We start from the raw sequence: 23,197 nt of genomic DNA, 5'->3' as shown, positions 1-23,197 counted from the left end.
TTTCAGGAAATCTTAGCAAACTTGAAGTTATTCGTTGACTGACAGATGGTCGGCCACCAACTTTCCCACTATAATTAATCCCGATGATGATATCCCTGCTTCGGATATTCTAACAATGGGGATATTCAGAACCGATAACTGACTTTAATTTCGAATGGCGTAGGTCTGGTGTCTCATAGAGCTCGGTTTGAGGGCCTGGCTTCAAGTAGCGCCAGGTCTTTGATGCTCAGTCGAGGCGACCTGAAAGAAGTCACAAGCCGCTGCCAGCTCAATGCTCGCTCTGAAATGCTTTCCCATAGATCATAAATCGGAGGAAGTCGTGACGCAGACTGCACAATTATAATACGGAAATGCGGTTTCTGTGAAAAGATTATGAAATTTCTGACGAATACTGTTTAGTGTTTATCTTTACATAAATAATAACGAGCAACATTTTTAAAGTGAAATCATGAATTTTAAAATGCGATAACCTAAAAGATAATACAAGTTGTATCGGAACGCTAAGTACAATTATTCTGATCATTAGTGGGCAATAGGAGTTCGCTGAGAATGTTACTGCTATGATTTACATGGAGCTTACAACCGGGGAAATTCAACACCTTCGGCAGACAAAATTCAGCATTTTCACTCGTTATCGATAATATTTCATATTATAACCAAGGCTTTCATTAGGCCGAATTTAAATGCACTCATGCACCACTGAGGTTGAAAATTTTTATTTGTTGCTCTATGTTTAAACGGCAATTCTAATAATTTTCATGAACAAACAAATAATTTATGCTGTAAATACGATGAACAAATAAAATTTAATGATAAAACATATCAATAGGACATAAATAATTTGTCAATTAAGGGGGAAAAAATTAGCAAGAACAATCACATCAGTAACATTATAACAACGATTTCCTGAAAAATCTATTTTCCAGTTAAAAACTCTGATACTGGTTAATATTTTGATTTTAAATTTATTATTAATATGCGATTCAAGCAAACGAGTAACATTAATACTGGTTAATATTTACAACAGATTAATTTAATAAATTTTGAGGGATGAGGCAACATAAATATGTAAAGAAATGGTGTGAAAATTTAAAAACACGATGGGAGACATGCTCGATTGATTCAGTTATTTTAATAAATTAGATTACGTACTTCCTCGATAGTTTAACAATATCCATGTTCAGCCGAGAATGAGATTTTCATAAATAAAAAAAAAAATAAAACAAAAAACTCGCTATGATCCTGATAGATAGATAGATAGATAGATTGATAGATTACCTCGAGGTAGTTTATAAATTACCTCAATTACCTTAAAATTACCTCAATTACCTAAAAATTACCTCAATTACCTTTAAATTACCTCAAGGTAATTTATTAAGGATAACAACTACTTTTTTCCACTACATTGCATAAAATAGTTTTGCTCTAAGAATAAATTTTCGAGTTACCCCAAAAAGAGAGGCTGTACCCAGTCACCCCACTCCCGCCCATCTTGTTGATTATCTCAATGCATTTAAAAGCCAGCGCTGCAAGGATAAGCCACGAGAATAAATGGGACAGCCTTTTTATACAACAGATTCCTGCGGTCATGGTGGCCTTGGAAGAAGCTGTGCCTCTAGCAACGCCGGTTGATGATTTTTCCAGACGGAGATTCAGAAGAAATAAAGAGAAATGTCTGTCTTGCGAGACTACGCAAGTGGAGAGGTAAAAGATGCCATGGTGGAGCACAAGAGAAGTTAACACTTTCATGACGGGGAATTTTATGATACACTGGCGCATTCGAAATATATTTAAATAGAATTAGGCGACTTTATGAAATGAAGGTTGAAAAACCTCTTAAAAACATCATGAAATAAAATACGATATCGTAATGCCACACATAACATCAATGCATTCAAACTAGGGATAATTCAATCAAAACGATTGAAATATTTTCCAATGAGGGAGGCCTAAGAACGAAGTTTGGATAGCTTCCTCGATTTTTTAGAAATATCGGTACTTTCTTTTTTCATATTTACTGTTTTGTTAACCAATGAAATACTGACTTCGATATCCACTTGTCTACCTTCAAGGCAGACACAGAATTCTACCTACATCGTCGTTGAGAATCCGCAATAACATTCAAATTGAGTCCTGTCCATCGCTAGTAATTTACTGTATACAATTAGTCAAGATGCACAACGTAGGCGAGGTAAACAAGAAGGCCGGGCTGCGACGAAGCATCGAATTGATTCCAATTGATGTAATTCAACTGAATTCGAGACGAGTCCGACAAATAAAAATTTCGCAGCTATATAGATAAATTAACTGAGCAGCTCATCCTGAACTTATATCTTTATAAATTATAAATTTCCATGTTTAATAATAAAATTACTTTATTTTACTCAAATTTTGTGATATCCATACTGCCGGAAATATTTTACATTTCTTGTTCCCATGTTAACTCATAGAAAACCCAAACGGCGTTCAGAAATAATCATCACTTGTGGATACGATCCTGAAATCCACTCCCTAAAGCGTTCAATTTTGGATCTGTGTAGCTGGGAGTGACGACATCCGAGGACTCTTTTAATCCCAATTCCATCCAATAAAGCGCTGCTGTGCTGTAATGGATATGTGAGGCCTCTGCAAACAAGAAGGTTCAGTCTTGAGCCCTGAACAAAAAACCACTTCGGTTGGGTTCGAGCTCCTATAAAAACGACTCAAGAGCGAACTCCTGCGAGAAAGCCTGGTAGTCTCGAGGAAAAATAAAAGGCTCCCCTGAGATAGCATTCTCCCTCGACCTGCGCAAATGGAATTTCAAAACGAACGTTAGGTCCAGAGTGGTTTAAAAATAAAGTTCAGAACAATAACTTGCTTTGGCAAGATTATCAAACACAAAACTGAATGCAATACAATTTTTCCTTGCCGTCTTCATGATTATTTTTCGCCAAAATAATTTACGTAAACAACACTTATGCAACAAGCGCATACTCCAAAACAAGAAAAATATCGCGCTAAGTTCTTAAGCAGCAAACGCTCGGACATGGACAGAATGAAAATGTTTTCTGTCAGAGGTTTTACAAATACACCATTAAGAATGATGCATTTACATTCATAAGTTCAAAATATTATTCCAACTTTTTATTCCGAAAAAACTTTAATCTGCATCAACTGAAGAGATGGCAATTGGAAGTCAATACTTAAATACTTGGATCTATTGTTGCTGAAACAAGTATGAACTGCAGCAGAGATATTAAACGAAAAATTTCCACAAAACATAATAGAAGAAGCATTATAAACATCCTAAATAAAAATCCCGATTATATTACAGGCAGACTCTGAACAATGATAAGCCGATAATGCGTGATCGTTGATTTTAATTGTATCGATTGAGAACACTATCAAATCTAAAGCTGAATCAGCAAGGTAGATTGGGTACACTCCCTCGTTATTGTTCCTCGGTTATTATTCCTCGGTACACTACCTCGTTTCAAGATTGTTCACAGTTAGCAAGGAATTCTCTAATTAAACATGACCGTCAGTGAGCAATTTAACACGACGGGAGACCGCCGCTACAGCTGATGGCTTGCAGGCCGACCGTCAAATATGTCACGCACCGAGATATTAACAAAGGCTGAGAAAGACTTTCCAGCTTTTGTCATCTTACCCACAATCGGAATAGTAGAATTATTAGGTAAAAACGCTGTTATTAGTTCATAAATTTACAATTTCATACAACTAAGCGAGTATTTCAACTATTCTTAACTTAGCCCGAGAAATTAACAAAGGCTACGAGGTTTCCCAGCTTTTGTCCTCACATCCACAATCGGAATATTAGAATTATTAGGCAAAAATGCTGTTATTAGTTCATAAATTTACAATTTCATACAACTAAACAGGTATTTCAACTATTCTTAACTTAGCCTTAGTAAGGCTTTCCTTAGTAACTCTCGAATATGAAATGAGCTGCCGTACATATATATGCATTTATGTTAACGAGAATCTATATTTTTAGTCTTTTAAATCATATACAACTAATATATTTTCACGTCGCAACTCGAACCACAAAACAATTCAAGACTTCGACTACAAACAAGGGTTCACTAGTATGTTGGACTTCTTCAACACACTGATGAAAACAAACAATGTCGAATGTTGTGCCCAGAATGTCTCGCATGAAAAAGGCTTCGATGATGTGGAAAACAATTTTGTCGGAATAAGACAGCCCAACGAGTTCGCAAAGACCTCATTTTAACTTGTGTCATTAGTTCCGCACAAAACCTCGACAAATCGACAAGCCGGGGATTACTTAGTTTTCTTTTGTTTCTTCGTCCGTTCTCATGTATATCTATGAAACAATAAGCAAAAAGTCTAAGTCAAGACAAGTCAATTGACAAGAAGTCAATTTTTGCTAAGAAATTACTAATTTCTTACAAAAATAATGAATATTTAATATGGAAAAAAATAATCGAACACATTTTTGTGACAATTTTTAAACATTTTATATAACAATGAGAAATTGCCGCTCGTAGGAGCTGCGGAATTTAAAAGCAACCGGTAGATACGAGTATCACGAGTATATGCATTGACTAAAGTAATCAGGAAATTAGAAGCGAGAGAAACACGTAACGCCGGTCTAATTTTTGCCAAAGTAATCAATAAACCAATAAACGTGTCCTCGCATTGATACAATTTGAATTAATTCTCCATGAAAAGTAATGGAAGAATACAAACCTAATAAATCCAGGGCAGCAAAGCAATTTATTTAATATCATAGAGGAAGCAATTTTTATTTTTATTCAGTCTAAACTAAGTAACATATATTATTATAAATGATTGCAGTATTGGATTATAATTGATAAAATTCTCTATCTGTGTTGTATAAAAAAACTCAAATATACAGGAGTCCACACCATATAGTATTCAGAACATATAAATGAATACATTTTGAGTTTATCTGCGCACTTAATGAACTGAAATAGCAAATCTAAGTTAAAGAAGATACATTTTATCTTAATTTTTCAGAACGAACGCGACAAATTTTGCAAAACTCCTATGCTGGTGTTGAGTATTTTCATTTGATTTTCAAAAAATATGTTTCATATCGTTCAAAAATATATCAAGGTCATTGAACTCGGAAGCATGGCTATTAGGATATGTTCGTTAACACGTAAATATTGACAATGACAATATGGCTCTCATGGACTAATTTTGATTGTATTTTAGCGTAAAAATGGCATTAAAATTAGTTGAAATTTTAACAGGATTTCCTAGAATATGAATAAATGGGAATATTGATGAAAGTTTATGATTAAATTGTAAATGAACTCGTTGTGCGTGTGAATCAATATCTAATGATTTGATAATGATTTAAACAAGTTTGATGCTTTCATACGGGATAAAGCACGAGGTTCAATGGAAGAGTTGAATGCAATACAAGATAATCCACGCAATAACAAAATTAACATCAACTTGAACGTTACCCGCGAGTTTCTAAACTCTATATATTTAAATGTCATGTTTAAACTCCGTAGATTTTTCTCAGAAAAAATTCGTTTTGCCGCCAAGGTTTTAATTTCCTTAATAAGAAATATGCTATACTATACTATCAAAAGACACATCTTCGCATTGAAATATTATGTGTATTATTGATTACACAAAAGTCTTAATTAATGTGGTTTGACATATGTCACGATCGACGTATTTTCCAAAATATTAGGTATACTTAATTCAATTTGTTCAATGAAAGAAATGACGAACAGAAACCAAGCAAAGGAACAAAAGAGAACTCGTGACAATATATAATCATTTATGAATACCTCATAAGCCTTAACAGGAAATGCTTATAATCTTGAACTTAAAGTAAGTTGCTTTGTCCTTGAAAAGAAATATAACAATACAACTTATTTGTGTATCAATGCTTCTCAACATCACCAGATGAATTAAAAGCTCAATTTTTAAGACTGTTTCAGAAGATAAACTTTTTACGTTCAACCGTACAAATTCAGCTTTCCCGCAATTAAAGGTAAAACCGAAATAGAATAAAAAAGGAACGTCACCGGCTAATATCAACAACAAATAAGTAAACTCGAGCAGGGTTGAGAGACACTCTCTTTGTTTCATTTGGCCGGTCACAATATAAAAACCCTGTCACTTTTGATGTGATGAAAACAAATAAATGACGACGAAAAAGTTTTAGCTTCATTCGTTCGGTCGGGAGCTTATTGGAATCAGTGAAATTTCGAGGGACTCGAACTAATTTTTGGTTGTTAACATAAATCACGACATAAAAAGCCAAACTATCGTTACCAAAATTAATTTTGAATTATATCCCGCATATATATTAACAATTTTGAATTATATCCCGCAAATAACGTATGTAACAAGCAGTCAATCTAATTGAATAAATTTTCGTGCAAGTGATTGTGTCTAATTGGAGGCGTGTGATGAGGGACCGCTCACTATCCGCCCCAAATCACGTTCGACGTGAGGACATACCAACAGGTGGCTGAGAGGTGTCGCAGTCTAGTCGCTGTCGGGCATTACACGAGCAATCCGAACACAGAATTGTGAAGTCCGCCTACACCTGATGAGGCAATTATGTGCAATCTGGCAAGCTTTATTGCCTTGCAACCTGTCGCACCGACGCTGGATATTCTGGTAGCAGGCACAGAGGCATAACCTGACTTGGGCACGGTGCGACCATGACTGAGTGCTCGGCGTCACGAGGATCCCTCGAAATGCGACTGGAATTCGCGTTTGATATTTTATAACTGTTTACTATTACTCACATGTATCGTTTAATAATGGTTTGTTTGGGGTGATCGTGTACATTGAACATTTTGCCCCTAAATTGGAAATTCGTCACGCGAACTTTGAAATTTGAGCTATTTTGTTAGAATTTGTGGGAGCTCGAGTTCATCGTAAAACAGAGGGCTGTTGAAATAAGACTCAGAATATGTTCCCGAATATAAAGTATAAAAACGCTAACTAATTTCACAATTGAGTTTAAGTGTTTCCTCGAAATCATTAAATTGAAAAAAAATAAGTAACGTTAATGTCCGATAATGCAGTGTATTTTCTAAACCAAGTTTGAAATACTCGGAGTTCTGTAATTGCAGTGAATTACATCAACTCAACGACTTGCAAGAACTATAAAATAACTGCAATGAGCAGCAATTCAGTAATGAAAGATCTATCGAATAATTGCATTGAAATTTGATCCAGGGAATTAAAGGAACTGTATAATAATACCTTCGAGAGTCATTTTTCGCCAATAAATAGTTTCCGTTAGTTATTTGAAACGCGAAATTAATAGGCGAGAAATTTATATGTAACGCTTATAGAGCACCAAACACTACGTCAAGCATGGTAGGTTTGTAGTATATTTTGGCATATATTCACGAGGTACAAACGAACATGAAGGCCATTTATAAATTTTTAGATGATTGCAAACCAAAACAGCGTTACCGGTCACGCTTAACAAAAAATGGGAAAAACATTCAACCACGAACATTCGGAACAAACTATTGCGTACGTCGCATTTTCTTTGTACGCCAGTGAGATATGAAAGACCGAGTATGTCCTACATTCTCTTACATATTCTTTGTACGCTAGTGAGGCGTGAACGACCGGATCCGACATTCATTCTCAACACATTCATTGTACGCCAGTGAGATATGAAAGATATGTTATGTCATCCATTCTCATACATATTCTTTGTACATTAGTGATCACATGAAAAAAACTAAATGTATTCACCGAATGTCACGTCCACAGCAACACTAAAGTTACCCTAGCCGATGCAGCAGATGGTTTGGCAAAGCACGGTTGCCGAAATGAGCTCATCTAGCAATTTAGTGGCGACCTCAGGGCGGTTATTGAGAGCTTAAGGCACCCGCGGCCACGATAATGAACCGGCAAGCCGGTAGTGCGGTACAGGGCGAACCCTTGCAGCAAGAATTGAATCGTGCAGGATTTCTACCCTCAGCGTGGCAACGCAGTAGAAATTTTGTTTGGAAATGAATAGGAAATTGTATTTAAATGGGTTTGTAACTTAACTTAATTTTCTGTTCGATGGGATCTCAATATTTAAACAGAATACTCTCTTTATATCGCGACAGCGTATTTAGCATATCAATAGGCATTCCACCAGTAGCATGGCAATGGATTGACAGATTAAACGAAACTAAAATAAAAGTTTTTGAAGCAGCAAGTTTTAGTTCAGTATAAAGCAGCAAGTTTTTGAAAGAGTGAAGAAATATAACTTCCTAATTTTTAATATTCCGAATACGTGACAAAATATTTGTGTAAATATTGGCACATAGACACTATGGACACTGCCATAATAAAAAGCAATTGCGTCTAAAAATAAGTTCATGCGTGGGAATAGGCGCATTTCAGTCATCAGTTTTAAGGAAATAAAGTCAGTAGGATAATTTCCTGATCCATTAAGGACATTTTTTTATCGTCGCAACGCCTCTGATTGCTCACGAGCAAGGAGCCCCGACTCCATTTAGTGCTTAATTCGACTTGAATTAGCGTCGTAAGAGGAATGCTATTACAGGAATGTCAGAGAATAACCTTCTCCGACTCGAGACTGTCGCACGATGCCAAAGTATAGAACTTAACTCAAAATTTGGTATTTCATAAATGAAATATTTCGATAACTGAATGAGGTAATTGAGCGAAAATAATTATAAATAAACATGTAAATAAAAATCGACGACTCAATTGAAATTGTTTGCATCCTATGATTCGCTCTTCTCCTATAAGTTTTAAGAAAACTTAGGGTTGCTGTAATGGCGACGGCGTCTGGACGGCAATCAGAATGGCAGATTTCACAGATTGCTTTGCTACTATCTGGTGTAAATTCATATATTCAACACTATGATGTCCAAACTTCTGCCACGAACGAGTAATTTCCTACGGTTGGACAAAAAACGTCTGATTTCCTATGAAGCTTTTACCCAATCCTGCACCATCAGGGAACGCGGACTTCTCCACGATATACCTTTTCCGGACCGAACTTTCAACGGGAGTTTACAGGGGTTCGCCTGAAGACAGCTTAGACCACCACTGCCCTGGATGTAATGGACCATCATGATTTCTACCTTCCGGAACGTAGCCTTCAACACTTCTGGACAATCATATCTAGGCCGTGCGTCGAACCAGCCCTCGGTCGAACAACCACTCGTCGAAGGACGATAAATTTTGGAACAGAACTATACTATCTGGAACCTAACCTCAGATGCGGTGAACGTAAAATTACGTAATTTAACGATGCCCGGAAGTCATATTCGATCCGCGGCCTGGTGGTGCACGGCAGGTTTTATGCAATGACGGAGGAGGACAAAGCCGAGTGGTTCACGGCTGATTGGTGGATGTCCGGAAAGATCCAAGGCGTTTGATTCAGGGCTTATTGGTGCGCAAAATTGGTGGTGCACGGCTGCGCTCCCGTTTACAGCAACAGTCTAGCATTTCGGGTACTATAAATGCTCCGTTCAAATCAGGGACCCTGTTTGATGATTGAAGACCGTAAGGCGCTTCATGGCCTGATTATATAAGAAAAATAGAGGCCGATTCAGTTTAGTTTCTATTAATTTATAGGAATCAAGTGTCAAGTGATTAATATAAGGTTATTAAAATAATCGAAAATAATGGTGATAAACAGAAATTATTCTTAAGAGATTTAAAATATCACATACCATTTATTGGTTAGCATTGTACAGTTTATATGTAATAAATCAAATTATTTTATTCAAACACATCTCATTTGTATTTCGGATGACGCATGATGACGTCGGGCCTGACGTCGACCACATGTTAAGCTCTCTATTGAACGAAAAACCGGAAATTGCGCGACATTAGAGAAGCAAAATGTCCGGAAGTTTCACAATTGAAGTTTCAATTCAAACTAGCTCGGTGCAATACAAATTTGAATGAATTTTGTTAAATCAATTTCGAGTAACTTTTCCGCAGTAATAGTTTCGTTAGGATACATCAAATATCCATTAGAACATTCTCGACACGGCTAATTTATTTTTGAGCTTTTTAAAACGCGATTTAGAGTAAAATCTTAATTTTCGGTAATTTGATCGTGAATATTGAAGATAACGTGGACACCACCGACACGTAACTTTTTTGGAGATTTTTAAGCCGCGATTAATAATAAAATTTTCGAAATTCTCTGCAACTTGATCATAAATATTGAAGGCAGCGTGGACTCCACCTACACGTGGAAGCCATTTATCTTGTCTGCTGTGAGGGCGAGCCCTTGAATAAACCTTGCCCATTCCGACAATAGATTGCGAGACACAAATCTTCTTACATGTGCGCCGTTCCAACTATACGAGTGAAGCAAGCACCAAATGCAAAATACGTATGAAACCTTCGATATCCAAAAATCTAAAGAGATATCCTTCTAAACGCTGCTGATTTCAACGATTTAGACTCGTCTCGAATAGTTCTGATAATTTCTCTTAATTCATTATTTACCTTTTGACGCGACTCGGCTATTGAGGCATAGCGTAATCTTTCCCGAAACACTTTTGTAAGAGAGAGGGAAGTATTAAAAGGTGAATCTTGACTAAATATATATATTATAAAAGTGGAAAATGATTAATTGTTTTTCAAAACGCGGCGCTTCAATAATGAATTAGGGATAATTTGGATATGATTATTAATTTAAGATATCCAAAATTGTAAATAGAACAAGGATTGTGTTGAATACTATATCGTTCCAGCCGTCATTGTAGATGCCGAGAACCAAACCTCATCCAGAAGTTAGAATGACTTTTTTTCTACAAGGTACCTCGTAAGATAAAACTCCTCCACAAAACACACCGATGCATACACATTTGTTAAACGATCGTCTCGTTCCCTAAAAAAACTTTATCGCAAGCAGCGCGAAAACAAAGCTCTAAAATTAATCTTTACGAGCCCAGTCCGTGATTCCATTCCCAGAAGTAGACCAAGGCACTCGGTACGACGCCGTTCCCTTCGCACCCGAAATGAGTTTAAAAATTATACGAGCACGGTTGCGCTCTAGCGATAAATACACTACGGCAATTTGCTTATAGATTACCTACCGATGATGGTAGATTTCCTAGTTACAGAAGCAGCAATGCCACTTCTGTGACCACATTCCTCCAATGCCAACATCTGTGAATCATGGAGGAATTTTGAATCCAGCTATTAACGGGACATCATGCTGCCCCAAAACCCGTTCTATTTCATGTTCAATATTGTTCAGCCTTTTTAAAACAAGAACATCTGAAACAGTAAATACTACACAGTTCAGCACCCTTTTTTTTATCAAGTTTTACCCAAAATTGCGCTCAGATTGAACCAAGCAGCGTTGGTGGTAAAGACGTGATAATGTGCGGTCTTGAGGCGGTTAATCATGAGGCAGTTCCGGAGCCGTAGCTAGGATATGACGGGGCAAGATGAGCGGCCAGCACAGCATCCGCGCAAGCTGCGAGTTACGGCCTTGATAATAGCCTTTTTACAGTTGAAATTATTACTGGTTGGTGGTAACTGAACGGCAAGCGATCGTAAGTACTCGGGTTTTTCATGTAAACTGAACATCTTGGCGTCGCAAGATTGTATGAATGTGTTAAGAACAGACTAGACAAGGTCATGCAGGAGCATTTGTTTAGTTTTGAAATGCCTAGTACCCTACGGAACTGAAAGTCTAGAAACGATTAAAAATTCTTTCAGATCTGTGAACTAGTCAAGAAAAGTACAAGAATCGGCGACAGGCCTATTCTTCAATGCCGTAGATACTAAACTATACTATATATGAACAATTTATGTGTGTGTGTATATATGTGTGGAATTTTCAGCGGAAATTCCCCAGAGATGCGTGAACTTAATAGTCAATTATTTTTATGTGAGGTTTCGACATGGAATCTGCCCGAGATGTGAGAACACATCAAAATTACGTCACTTATTTACCGTTATATTGGCGCGTACTAACACTATCGACACCAAAACGCAATAACTTTGGAACTATCAAACGCTCATTCCAAAATATACGCAAGATAATGTTCGAGACGGGGGTCTCTTTAAATAAAAAAACATTCAATCTGTAGATACAATTTAGAAACTAATTCAATTCATCACACAAATTCAACGGCAATCCCTAAAGAGGCAAATCGTTGAAGGCCACTCGTTAAAAAAATGTGTACCAATCAAAGATGCCTTTAAACTCAATAATGAATTATAGTTTAGTAGCATTATACGTACTGAGCTTGGTACACAGCGCAAAGTTGTAGAACAACTAAGTTTTCAAGCTTCTAAGTTGCAAAGGAGTAAGTAAACTTAGTGATTTTGGGGGAGTTCTTGAACCAACTCATTAACTCACAAGTTTGACACGCTCTGCTAGACTGCAGAGAAAAGCTGGGGACAAGGCCAAATAACCGTTTAATGCCGTTAATACTTGCACTGACAATACTGTTAGTAAAGTTAGACCTACAACATGAATATGTCAAAGTAAGGATCATCAAATTTTCATCTTAACCCTCTACCGCTTGACCTGAGTAACCGGGGCAACAATATCACGCGCCTACTTCCCAAAAAGGATACGTTCTCGTGAGCGTAAAATGACCTGCACTGATGGTTGCCGCCACGTACGACAACTTTAAAATGTTCTCTCTTGCGTACAAACGTCCTCAAGTTGCTGCAGTCGATAGTTTACGTATACTTTAAGTTGAAAGTTGTGTTCCCGGAGAGTGACATACGGGGGTTGAGGGTTAAGAGATTGTCTGAAAAATTAATTTAATAATATCAGAGCAAAGCAAAAATTTGTTAGCTATGACACCCGCACAATTGTTTGAAAGAGTGAGCTTCGAGTGCAAGAAAATACTTGGCGATTAATATTCATTGTGTCACCGACACGGCTAGAAGTAAAGACGCTATTATCATATTACATTCTCAAAGTTGCTGTTGATGGGCTACAATAATGGGTTCAACATGACAGGTCAACAATCAAGACAGGTCGTAACTTAAGTGAATATTTAGCACCTCTGATATTGAAAAATTATGGAAATTCATGAACAAAACAAACTTAAATATTATGTTAATTCGTTTATTAGGATAGCGAAGAAATATTTAGGTTGTTTCATACATTTTTTATGTACAATGTACATTATGAGGGTAAGACAACAAGAAACCTACTTTAAATAGGAATAGGAAAATAAAATCTCGGTTATAGTAATATAGCTCTGACTAGCATGTTATCACCAGTATAAAAGTTCTAAAAAAACTTGGACCTAACAATTCTTCAACAAACGTGACGAGCTATCCACGATACGCTCTACCTAGCAACTCGATCCTACATTATATCATCGGTTTAGAAAAATACGTTCAGGTACATGAAACACATGGACTACACATGTCGATAATCGACTGAAGATTTTTTAACAGAGATCATTTCAAAGTAAAGAATAAGAATAATAAAATATACTTACATGTTAATACGAAATAAAACGTTTATGGCATACGTCGGACAATAAATTAAAAACAAGACGAGATATAACTGTCATCAGTGTGTTAACAGACAAAATTTCCCGTTATTTAATTGAATACACAAAAAAGAATAACTTTATTCAACGAGGAGTATCACAAAATATTGACATGATGAGAATACAATAGTAAATTCAAGCGGCGTGAAATGTGATAACGTATGGTCAGTTGCTTAGGATACGTTTATAGTGAAGATATTTGTGGAGAGTGCGGTAGACACAAGGCAATGTGCGAGGCACCGCTGTGCAGAACACGTGCAGAGGCCTGTGCAGAACAGGTGCAGAGGTCTGTGCAGAACAGGTGCAGGAGGCAGCAGAGAATGAGAGAACCGCAAGCAGCCCACCAAATCCTAAAGAAAAGCAGAAATAGAATCACGGACTTGCCTTAGAATCTACGAAGGTAAAGAAAATTTTATGTAACATAATAGAAACCCTGTTAAAGCAGAAAACTCGTTATTAGAGATAGCGTTAAATAATTAAAGTAAAGGTATAAGTGTATAACACACATTCATTGAAGAATAAAACAAGTGAAGCTTCGCCATACGTGTCGCATGGAGAAATGAATTTTTTATTGGGTATAGACAACTAATTATCGCAGCCTTGAAAGATGAACAACATAACTCGTATTCATGCGCGATCGATACTTTGGTGTAACCAGATCAGAAGAGACGTAAAGTTAACACGAGCTATTTTCCACCATCAAGACTGAACAAAGAACAGCAACGAGTTCATCGATCGAGCGTGCCGTGGCAGAGCAGCGCCTGATATAACCGTACAGCAAAGAGGATAAATGCACGCGCGGTCTCATGTTCTTGTGAGGTCATTAACGTGCTAATACCGTTCACAGTATCAATTCTAACGAATGAAATTAAGAAGAAAATAGTGTTCATAATTGAAATATCAAAATACGCTCATGCTAGTGCTTAAAACAACCATTAATATTTATATAAATGATATTAAAAAGGAGATAGAGAGATTCACAAGCTGAGGAGCGCTTTAGCAAAATTTAGCAGGGAATTATCCCAGCAAGTCAATAACGATAGAATGGAGAGTAGCATGCAACAAGAATTATTATTCCACAGCATAAGAAATTTTTACGAACAAAAAAGTGACCCCTTAAAATGATGTCAATTGACACCACATTGCCACAAACAATTGAAAATAGCAGCCCAAACCTTTTCTTCGATGCAAACCTTCGAGTTAGCTCAATAAATACAAGTTTGTTGCGATAGTCTAGTGAAATAAAACCGACCGAGATTACTTCACTGACTATTCAGACGTTGTTTTATCAAACACAGACGTTTCTGGACTCCACACTCTAAGCTTTGCTGTTTGGATGCAGAATGCGCTGATGAGGTTAGAACTGTCGGATTTGAAAGAGAGGATCATTTTTTTTTCACCACAGATCAACTACCTATACTTGCCTCTCACACTAAGGAGTCGTGTAAATATACCGAACAAGAATGTACGGAAATTATTAATGAAAAAGTATTCAGAGTCAGGTGAAGAATAAAAAAAAACCTAACATCCAACACGAAAATTTTTTTTAAATACTTCAGATTCAGCTGACAGCTAAACAAGTCACATCAAATGGATGCAAGCAGAGCATTACATATATCAGCAGAAGTGCAGTGAAAATTTACGTAGAGGATTTAATGAGAAAATGTTAGTAATTTAAAATTTAAACTTTTATTGAACAGTTTATCACCGATGCAGAAGTGTGTTTAAAGCCGAAAATTATCTACACATGTGGGTCAGACGCAACAAACGAAACTCCGTTAGACGAACAAAAATTAATTTAACATTACTTTCTTGACAACAGAAGAGCTTAGAATAACAAGTTTCTAATAGAAAACAAAACAAAACATGAATATCTTAAGTTTACTCACCGTGCAGGACGGAGGAGGAAGGGCGGGAGCGAGCTGAGGTCGCGCGTTCAGAGGGCTGCATGAGGCCTGTGCTGAGACGCTTGCGCGCTGACCTCGCCTCGTGGAGCTTGCGCTACAACACGTGGCGTGGCAAAGTCGTGTGAATAAGTTAATAGAAATTTGCAAACACATCAAGCAAGAAAATTGTTTCAGCAGTACAAATGACATGCAAGTGATTGAGAAGAAGAGATGCTTTCACAAGGTCAACAAAATAGCATGACATTTAAACATAAGTCGAGTATCATTTTCAATAGGGAGAGAAAATGTTAAAATTATAAAAAAGTTTTTTGTGTTCTAGGTCAAGGGTAATACTGAAGGAAAAACTTTATTGAAAAATACTTTCCATTAGTGGAAGAGAGGTTGAAATGTTACACCTGAACAAATAGGAATTCATTGTGCTTTCCAACTTTTTCAATTTCATCACAAACAAGGAAAGGTTGCGAATTACTGATCTCAAGTTTCCTTGGTTCATATATACAAGCTGCACAATATATTCTCTCAATGGTCGTGCATCACATTGAATTTGCACCCTCCCCATACCTGCTTTTCAAGTTTCTGCTGCCGTGCAACATCATCATCCACAAGCCCAGGTAGTGTTTTGCTGTCAGCTTTGCTGCTGCTCACAGCAGAGCCCGAGCTCCGGCCACTACTGTTCAAGTCATTGTTACTCCATGCTGACATCCCACTGAAAAAAAATTGCCAATGTGTGAATATTTTCTCATATGCATTAGACATGTCTTCTATTGTTATATGTATGTATTATCAACAAATAAGAAATGAGATGAAGAGTCAATGCAAAAAAAATCATGCAAAATTTTTACTTGTCAAGGTTCAAATACCTGCCAGAATTGTAAGACCAGGGCATGCCATCAGAAGTCATCTTCAATGTCTGGAATATAAAGATAGTGTGCAGATAAAATACCAGCCATGGAACACATATATTGGTATATGTATATTTATACCTATCAGAGGTATAATTAATTACATTGCATTTGCTTCCCACAATATGTCTGCATTTCAAAAAAGATTGGCTCAATTCCATTTATAGTTTGTTTTAAGTATTGTTTATAGTAGACTAATATATATATGGTACACACAAATCATGTCTAAAAATGTAAAACAATTAAATTATTGAGAGACAAATTAATGAGATTCTCATGAACTTATTATAGGAGTTATAATCAAGAAAATGTGGAAGATTATTCTACAAAAATGTTCTAAATTAAACCAACAAAATTTTCAAAACTTTGTCATCCATTTTTATACATTGGTAATCTGTTAAAAAGATTAATTCTTAGCTCATTGGTTTACATCTCGGTTATATTTATATACAAATCTAATATACTAAATGTATTACAAGTCTTTCCAAGTCCCAAGATAATATACCTAAAAGTCAACCATTAAATAGTATGAAAAAAATGTTTGAGCATTTTTTAAGCTTTACAATGAACATACCGTACCATAGATAGGGGAATGGTACATATTTCCAGATAATATTGTAGATTTTGCATCTGTATTTTGACCATTTAAGTGATTGCATGAAGGAATCAATCAATGGACATCAAAAATTGTCATGTTTATAAATATCTTGATTATACATGTACAATTTATGACCAGAGAGTGCATTTAAATTTTCATGGAGTTCAAACAATTCCCAGATGACGGTGGTATTGTCCCATATGACTCCTAATAATTATAAATATCTATGCATATACCTATACTTTGAATCAAGAACCCAGTAAAATTGGAACAATGCCACCCAATGAGGCTGGTGAGGTGAACCAAAATATGCCTTGAATCTGGATAATTTTGCCCAGAACAAACAATAGCTCAAAGAAACTTTCTCTTGTGTCAATGAAATTATTTTTAATGATGGTGAATTTTCATTGTGTTTCTGGGATCAACTTAAGACAGGGGGATGTCAGGCAGATTTCCTCCCATAAACCAAGATTTCAAAATGCTTCACACATGTGATTTCCAGGAATTTTTGATAGGAAAATGAACCATGTCCCTACAATTACCAACTTAATTAAGCAAGACCTGTAGGCATGGGAGATTTTGTCCACAGACTGTCAGTCTGTCAGACACAGGTGGAGGTGGTTTCACTCATTCAGGGCCCATGGGTGACAGCAAACAACCTGACAGCAGTGACAGGTGAGCCCAGTTTCTCCAGATGTCAAGTACCATAAAATGGGGTAACTTAGACTCCCAGGGTAACTTAGACCACTTTTCATTTTTTAACAAAAACCCCCAAAACTCAAAAACTATTTAACATAGAAAAATTTTGCCAATGGGCATTAAAGGCCTAATACTGAGGCTACATAACACAATAGAAAGATTTGAAAAGTTTGCATATCTAATAGGTTAAAAAATTAAAAATGTGACCCACAAAAAAAGCTATTATTTAAAGCCTGTCAGAGTACCCCCTCCAATTTTTTTTGTTTTTCAGAAAAAAACTCCAGGTTTTGATGCATTGTAGTAGAACTTTTCTAGTTACATATGCAAATGACAAATTTTAGGAAAGTGTCATAGTTTGCAAATGGGGGGCGCTGCCCCCAAATGGGGGAACTTAGACCACCTAATGTCAGCCCTGACAGGGTAACTTAGACCGGCTTGGAAGTTAATATAAAATTACCATATATAACATAATTTATGTTTGATGGCGAATATTTTTTTTGCTACAGACCTTAGCAGAAGTAACTTTTCAAAACAGCGTTTTTCACCATTTTCTTCAGGAATTTTTCAAAGCTAGTAAATGTCGTATTTTTCGACTGCCTTTATACTACATAGATAGGAAAAATGTTGACGTTTACGCCACTATATTTAGTTTTGCAATATTCCAATTAGTTATAACAGTTTTACGCCGTGTTGGAGGTGCGTCCCGAGTTGCCCCGCCAGTCCCGAGTTGCCCCGGTTGACGGTAGGTATGAAAAAAATGTTAGATCATTTTTTAAGCTTTACAATGAACATAGATAGGGGAATGGTAGGTATTTCCACATAATATTGTACAGACTATCAGTCTGTGATCAGTCTATTGTGACTGACTATCAGTCTGTCAGACACAGGTGGTTTCACTCATTCATGGCCCATGGGTGACAGCAAACAACACGACAGGTGAGCCCAGTTTCTCCAGATGTCAAGTAGATAGTTCTCCATCAACATGGTTCAAATCGGAATTTTATAAACTTATTGTATTGCAATGGTAAAAGGTCAAATGAATAGGATAGTAAAACTGTTTCTAATAGGTAAACTTCTGTAGTAATAGTACATGAATCAAGAGAAATTATATTTTGACAAGTTTAATAAGATTATAAGAACAAAACTATTGCTGACATTCCTGACACTTGTCTAGTTTAGTTTTCTCTCATGGATTACTTTGTCAAATTTATTTCTCTCCAATCACCAATGTGGTTCAGTTTTGCTTATAAAGTAGTACATCATTTCTACGAAGCTTAGCTACCTAGGCAGTAACTCAATATGGTGGTACGGGAAGTGGCAAAGTGCTGTGGCAATTTTATCTGCATTGACATTTGACAATACTAATACTACCCTAATAGTAATAGCTGGTCTAGTGAGTAGGTAACTGAGTGGTTACTGGATTTCAATAATTTACTGATTTATAACAAAAAATACTTTCTAAAAAATATACCGTCAAACGGAGTAAAAAGGGACGGGCGGGGTAAATAGGGATGCACGTCCCACATTTTGTAGAAATGTTGTACCAGCTAAACTAATCAAAATATTGCAAAACTAAAAATAGTGGCGTAAACTTCAACATTTTTACTATCTATTATGTATAAAGCTAGTCAAGAAATCAAACATTTACTATCTCTAAAAAATCGCTGAAAAAAAGTGTGAAAAGTGCAATTTTGGAAAAGTACCTCTGCTAAGGTCTGGAGCAAAAAAAAATATTTGCCGTATTGAAAAATTTTACTTACATAAAAGTTGCACCCAGGTGTCAGCTTGAAAATGTGATTGACAGAATTTGCCTATCTCATTCCAAAAAAAATGGCAGCCATTTCTGCGCGACGGGGCTACTCGGGACACCCCCCCAGGGTAATTAGGGACACCCTTAGCCTTAAAAATGCATTTACAGTAGAACCTCAGTTAGCAAAGGCTCCAGACTCCAGTTAACAAAAAAATTGATAAACAACAAAGAATTTTGATTACATTTACCTTGCTTGGCAAAAAAAATTTACTCGTTGAAAAATTAGTGCATCATTGGCCGTCACAAAATTGGACATAGAATTCTATATATAGAATTGTGCACCAGGCATCATAGAATGAAAAGTAATTGACCTGAACTATGATTTATTTCTTCAAAACATATGATGTTGTTACTAAAACATTATTTTCTGTTTCAGGTATGTTTTTCCTGATCTTTTTTGTTATAATGAAATCACTAGACTCGATTAAAATTGTGCAAAATTACGAACCATCCTGTAAGCTTACAGATACTGAAGAAATGCTACATGGCTGCTGATATGAAGCTTGCAGTGGACAAGGTCGTTGTCAATGCTCAATGGCATGTCCATGGATACAATAATATCACATTAATAATACGGTAATTAATGATTATGGTAATATCAAATCAATAAAGGAAAAACAAGTAAAAATCACAGAAAATGTCATTTATTTTACATCTACATCATCTACAATGAAAGAGGAGGACTTCAGAGTACTGTTAGTAATAGATGAGTACACTCTGCATGCTTCAAATGTTTGAAATTGAGTTTTATTTCAAGTGTCCCTTTTTACCCCATTTCAAGATTAATTCACTAAATTCAGGAGCCTTTTACATTGCATCTAGCACCTTACAAATAGCATATGGAATTTTTTAGAAGATGCCATTCGATAGCCCTCGCAACTAGTCTGGAAAAGTCCTATTTTTGTCTGAAATATCGCGGCTCTAATATCATATAATTTCAGTAGGTATGAAATCTCGCGGCTCTAATATCATATAATTTCAGTAGGTATGAAATCTCGCGGCTCGAATGTCATAAATTTTTGTTTGATTAAAAAATCGCGGTTTGCACTTCGCAAACATGTCATTTCATAAAATTTTCAACTTCCGTGCTCAGGGTTGAAATTCGTCATTATTCCTGGCGATGTGTACCAAATGAAGCCATGCCTGTTGTGGCTCATATTGGCTCACGCCGCCTATCGTAATCACTTCTAATACTGTGGGCGATGTGTACCAAGCAAAGACATGCATCTATGGCTCATATTGCAGAAAAACGCCTAAAGTTTTCACTCTTATCACTGTGAGTGATGCGCGCAAGAAATCTACATTAGTTTTGAGTCATAATTGCACACATTATGACTACCGGTATCTCTTAGCTTTTTTGTGAATGATGTATATTACGCATGGAAATTACTATGGAAAGAGATTGGTGTCCAGGTTTTCATTATCCTGAATAAAATTGAGGGTATTTACATTGTTAGTTCAGTTATATTTACCTTATAGAGATCATTCATTGTATATATTGTCTTGAGCTTCTATTACAAGCAGCATTTCAGAGAAAGAGTAAAATCAGGATATAGATCTCAAATTCTCAAGTGGGACAGAGGACAGCCCACTTTCATTGAACCAACTAGAACTAAAGCCAGGATGCGCTGCCATGAATGCTACAACAAACTCTCAGCAAATGAGGGAAGTGCCGTAGCAAAGGTGAAACACGAAGGGTACAAAAATATTTTGATGACTGTGAAGGAAAACCATACATGTGCAATAATTGTTTTTCAATCACGTATTGCCAACATTGGGTGATGTTGGCAACACACAATCACAATGTTATAGTTTCAGATCAATAAAAAATATTTTATTTTGTTTTCATGCAAAGATAGATATATATATTGCTTTCATCAATGGACACATATTTCGTAATTTTTGTATTACTTGCATTCAAAAATAAAACTATTTCTCTAAGCAGTAGTTGACTTCAAAGCATTCCCTAACATGCCTATTTAATTGCATCATTGAAATTTTAAATTGAAAGAGTATAATAAGATTTTATAAAAATATGTATTTTTCATTTGAATGTAGGCCTACCACATGTGTACACATCGCAATTCTGAGAAGTACAGCGTGTACATATATGGCGCACATCGCGGCCAACGTGTTAAATCGTGCATAAACACAGAAATTAAAAATGAACTGATTCTAAAAAAGCTCTGGTTTGCCACTATGTTAATAGTACTAATAGCTGGTCAGCACTCAGCAGGTCTGGTGAGGTGAGTAGGTAACTGAGTCTGAGTGGTTACTGGATTTCAATGATTTACTGATTTATAACAAAAAATACTTTCTAAAAAATATAGCCAAAATTTCTATAACAGGCCATATTTCATGATATTTGCATATAATAAACTTATTAAACTATGCTATTGAGTATTGACTACCTGGTAATTAACAGCCGAGCGCCTTATTGGTTGCCGTGATCAAAAGGTTGTCCTCGTCGAAGACTATTCACTATTGCGTGGTAATTGAGCCCGTATTATTTCTTCAGCATTAGAATTTAAAAAAGTTTCACACAACTTAGGTACCTATGGTAAATATTTTACTTTAATTCAAAAATCGAAACTATTAAGAAACTGAAACTTGAAACACAACACATACTATGACATATGATGCCAAATTAAAAAAAATGGTAAATATTCCATCAGTCCATCACTCAGCAAAATGCCATGACCTCTCTTCTACGGTAGTTGTGTACAAGCTACAAAAATAGCTCCTTTTTCAAATCACCTTTCAGTTTCAGACTTCCACTTTCGACTTTCAGGTATAGTTCATTAGTTGTGAGTTGAGAACTTGAGACTTGGCTGCAATTCTTGGCTGATTAGACTTGATAGTTGATAATGAACTTCGGAATTTGAATAAAATGGACTCCAGGGCGAGAATATAATCCAGGCTCAAGTTTATTCTATTCTATTCTATTTATAGCATTAGAATCTCACTTCTTAGCAAATATTATCAGCAGAATCTAAATCTCACTTCACTCGTTCTTGAAAAGTTGACAATTCAGTGGGCGCATTTTTCGGGACCGACTCCATAGCTATTTTGCATAATTAATAAATTGACAGGGCGTGTTTCCTTCATGAAGAGCGTGGAACGTCTTTCGTCTTCATTTATGATGAATTAATTTACAATGAAGAGCTCTAAATAGCAGAGTAGAAAAAGTAAATCCGGAGTTCCAAGTAACTACAGAAAATTTACTAGGTAATGTTTCACACTTCTGCAGGGCCCAGACCAAAGTTCAAACTGTCACATAAAGCATGCGAGTTCGTTGCCATGGCAACAAGAGTCAACAAATGGCATCAACAGGCTACGCAAAGGAAAAAACTAATGTTCATATTTTAATGTTCAATACAACAATTTTAGAAACTACAAGAATCGATGATATTCAACGTAATCTTCAGACATTTCATTAATAAGTCATGTGATGAACCGAAATAGGTATGAGGAAGAGTGTGAGTCTTATTTAGCATTATGGCACATGATTTTGCATAGGATTCAAGCCTTATTTTTGCTCATTAACGATGAATGGCCAAAGGACCGACAATAGCATCATCAATTGTGATGAACTACAATAGTTAATCTTGAAATCGGTAACATTTATTTTGAAGACTACCTTTGAGGCAGGCCTTATTAAAGACAATCCATGTACGCCATCATATATTTGCTAGTGCCTATGGGTTAAGGCTGAGTATACTATGCATCATATATACCATACTTTTTGATTTCATTCAAAGTTCTCGTGCTGC

General features: G+C 36.1%; 1 protein-coding gene across 1 annotated transcript in view; it reads right to left on the bottom strand.

Annotated features, from left to right (window-relative positions):
* The window catches only part of LOC108673816 (protein king tubby 1), a 54,048-nt gene extending 31,146 nt beyond the window's left edge, over positions 1–22,902 (bottom strand). The window contains exons 1-4 of the mRNA XM_018161690.2: positions 21,836–22,902; positions 16,276–16,325; positions 15,977–16,121; positions 15,398–15,509 (exon numbers count right to left, since the gene is read on the bottom strand). Coding sequence (XP_018017179.2) covers positions 15,398–15,509; positions 15,977–16,121; positions 16,276–16,316 — 298 coding nt within the window. The 5' untranslated portion in view covers positions 16,317–16,325; positions 21,836–22,902. The remainder of the gene's footprint in view (positions 1–15,397; positions 15,510–15,976; positions 16,122–16,275; positions 16,326–21,835) is intronic.
* Positions 22,903–23,197: the final 295 nt, after the last annotated feature.

Source organism: Hyalella azteca, unplaced genomic scaffold, assembly GCF_000764305.2.
Source record: "Hyalella azteca isolate HAZT.00-mixed unplaced genomic scaffold, Hazt_2.0.2 contig7695, whole genome shotgun sequence".
Classification (NCBI taxonomy): Eukaryota; Metazoa; Arthropoda; class Malacostraca; order Amphipoda; family Hyalellidae; genus Hyalella; species Hyalella azteca.
Note: the sequence above shows the minus strand (reverse complement) of the source record. Positions and strands in the feature narration are given on the sequence as shown.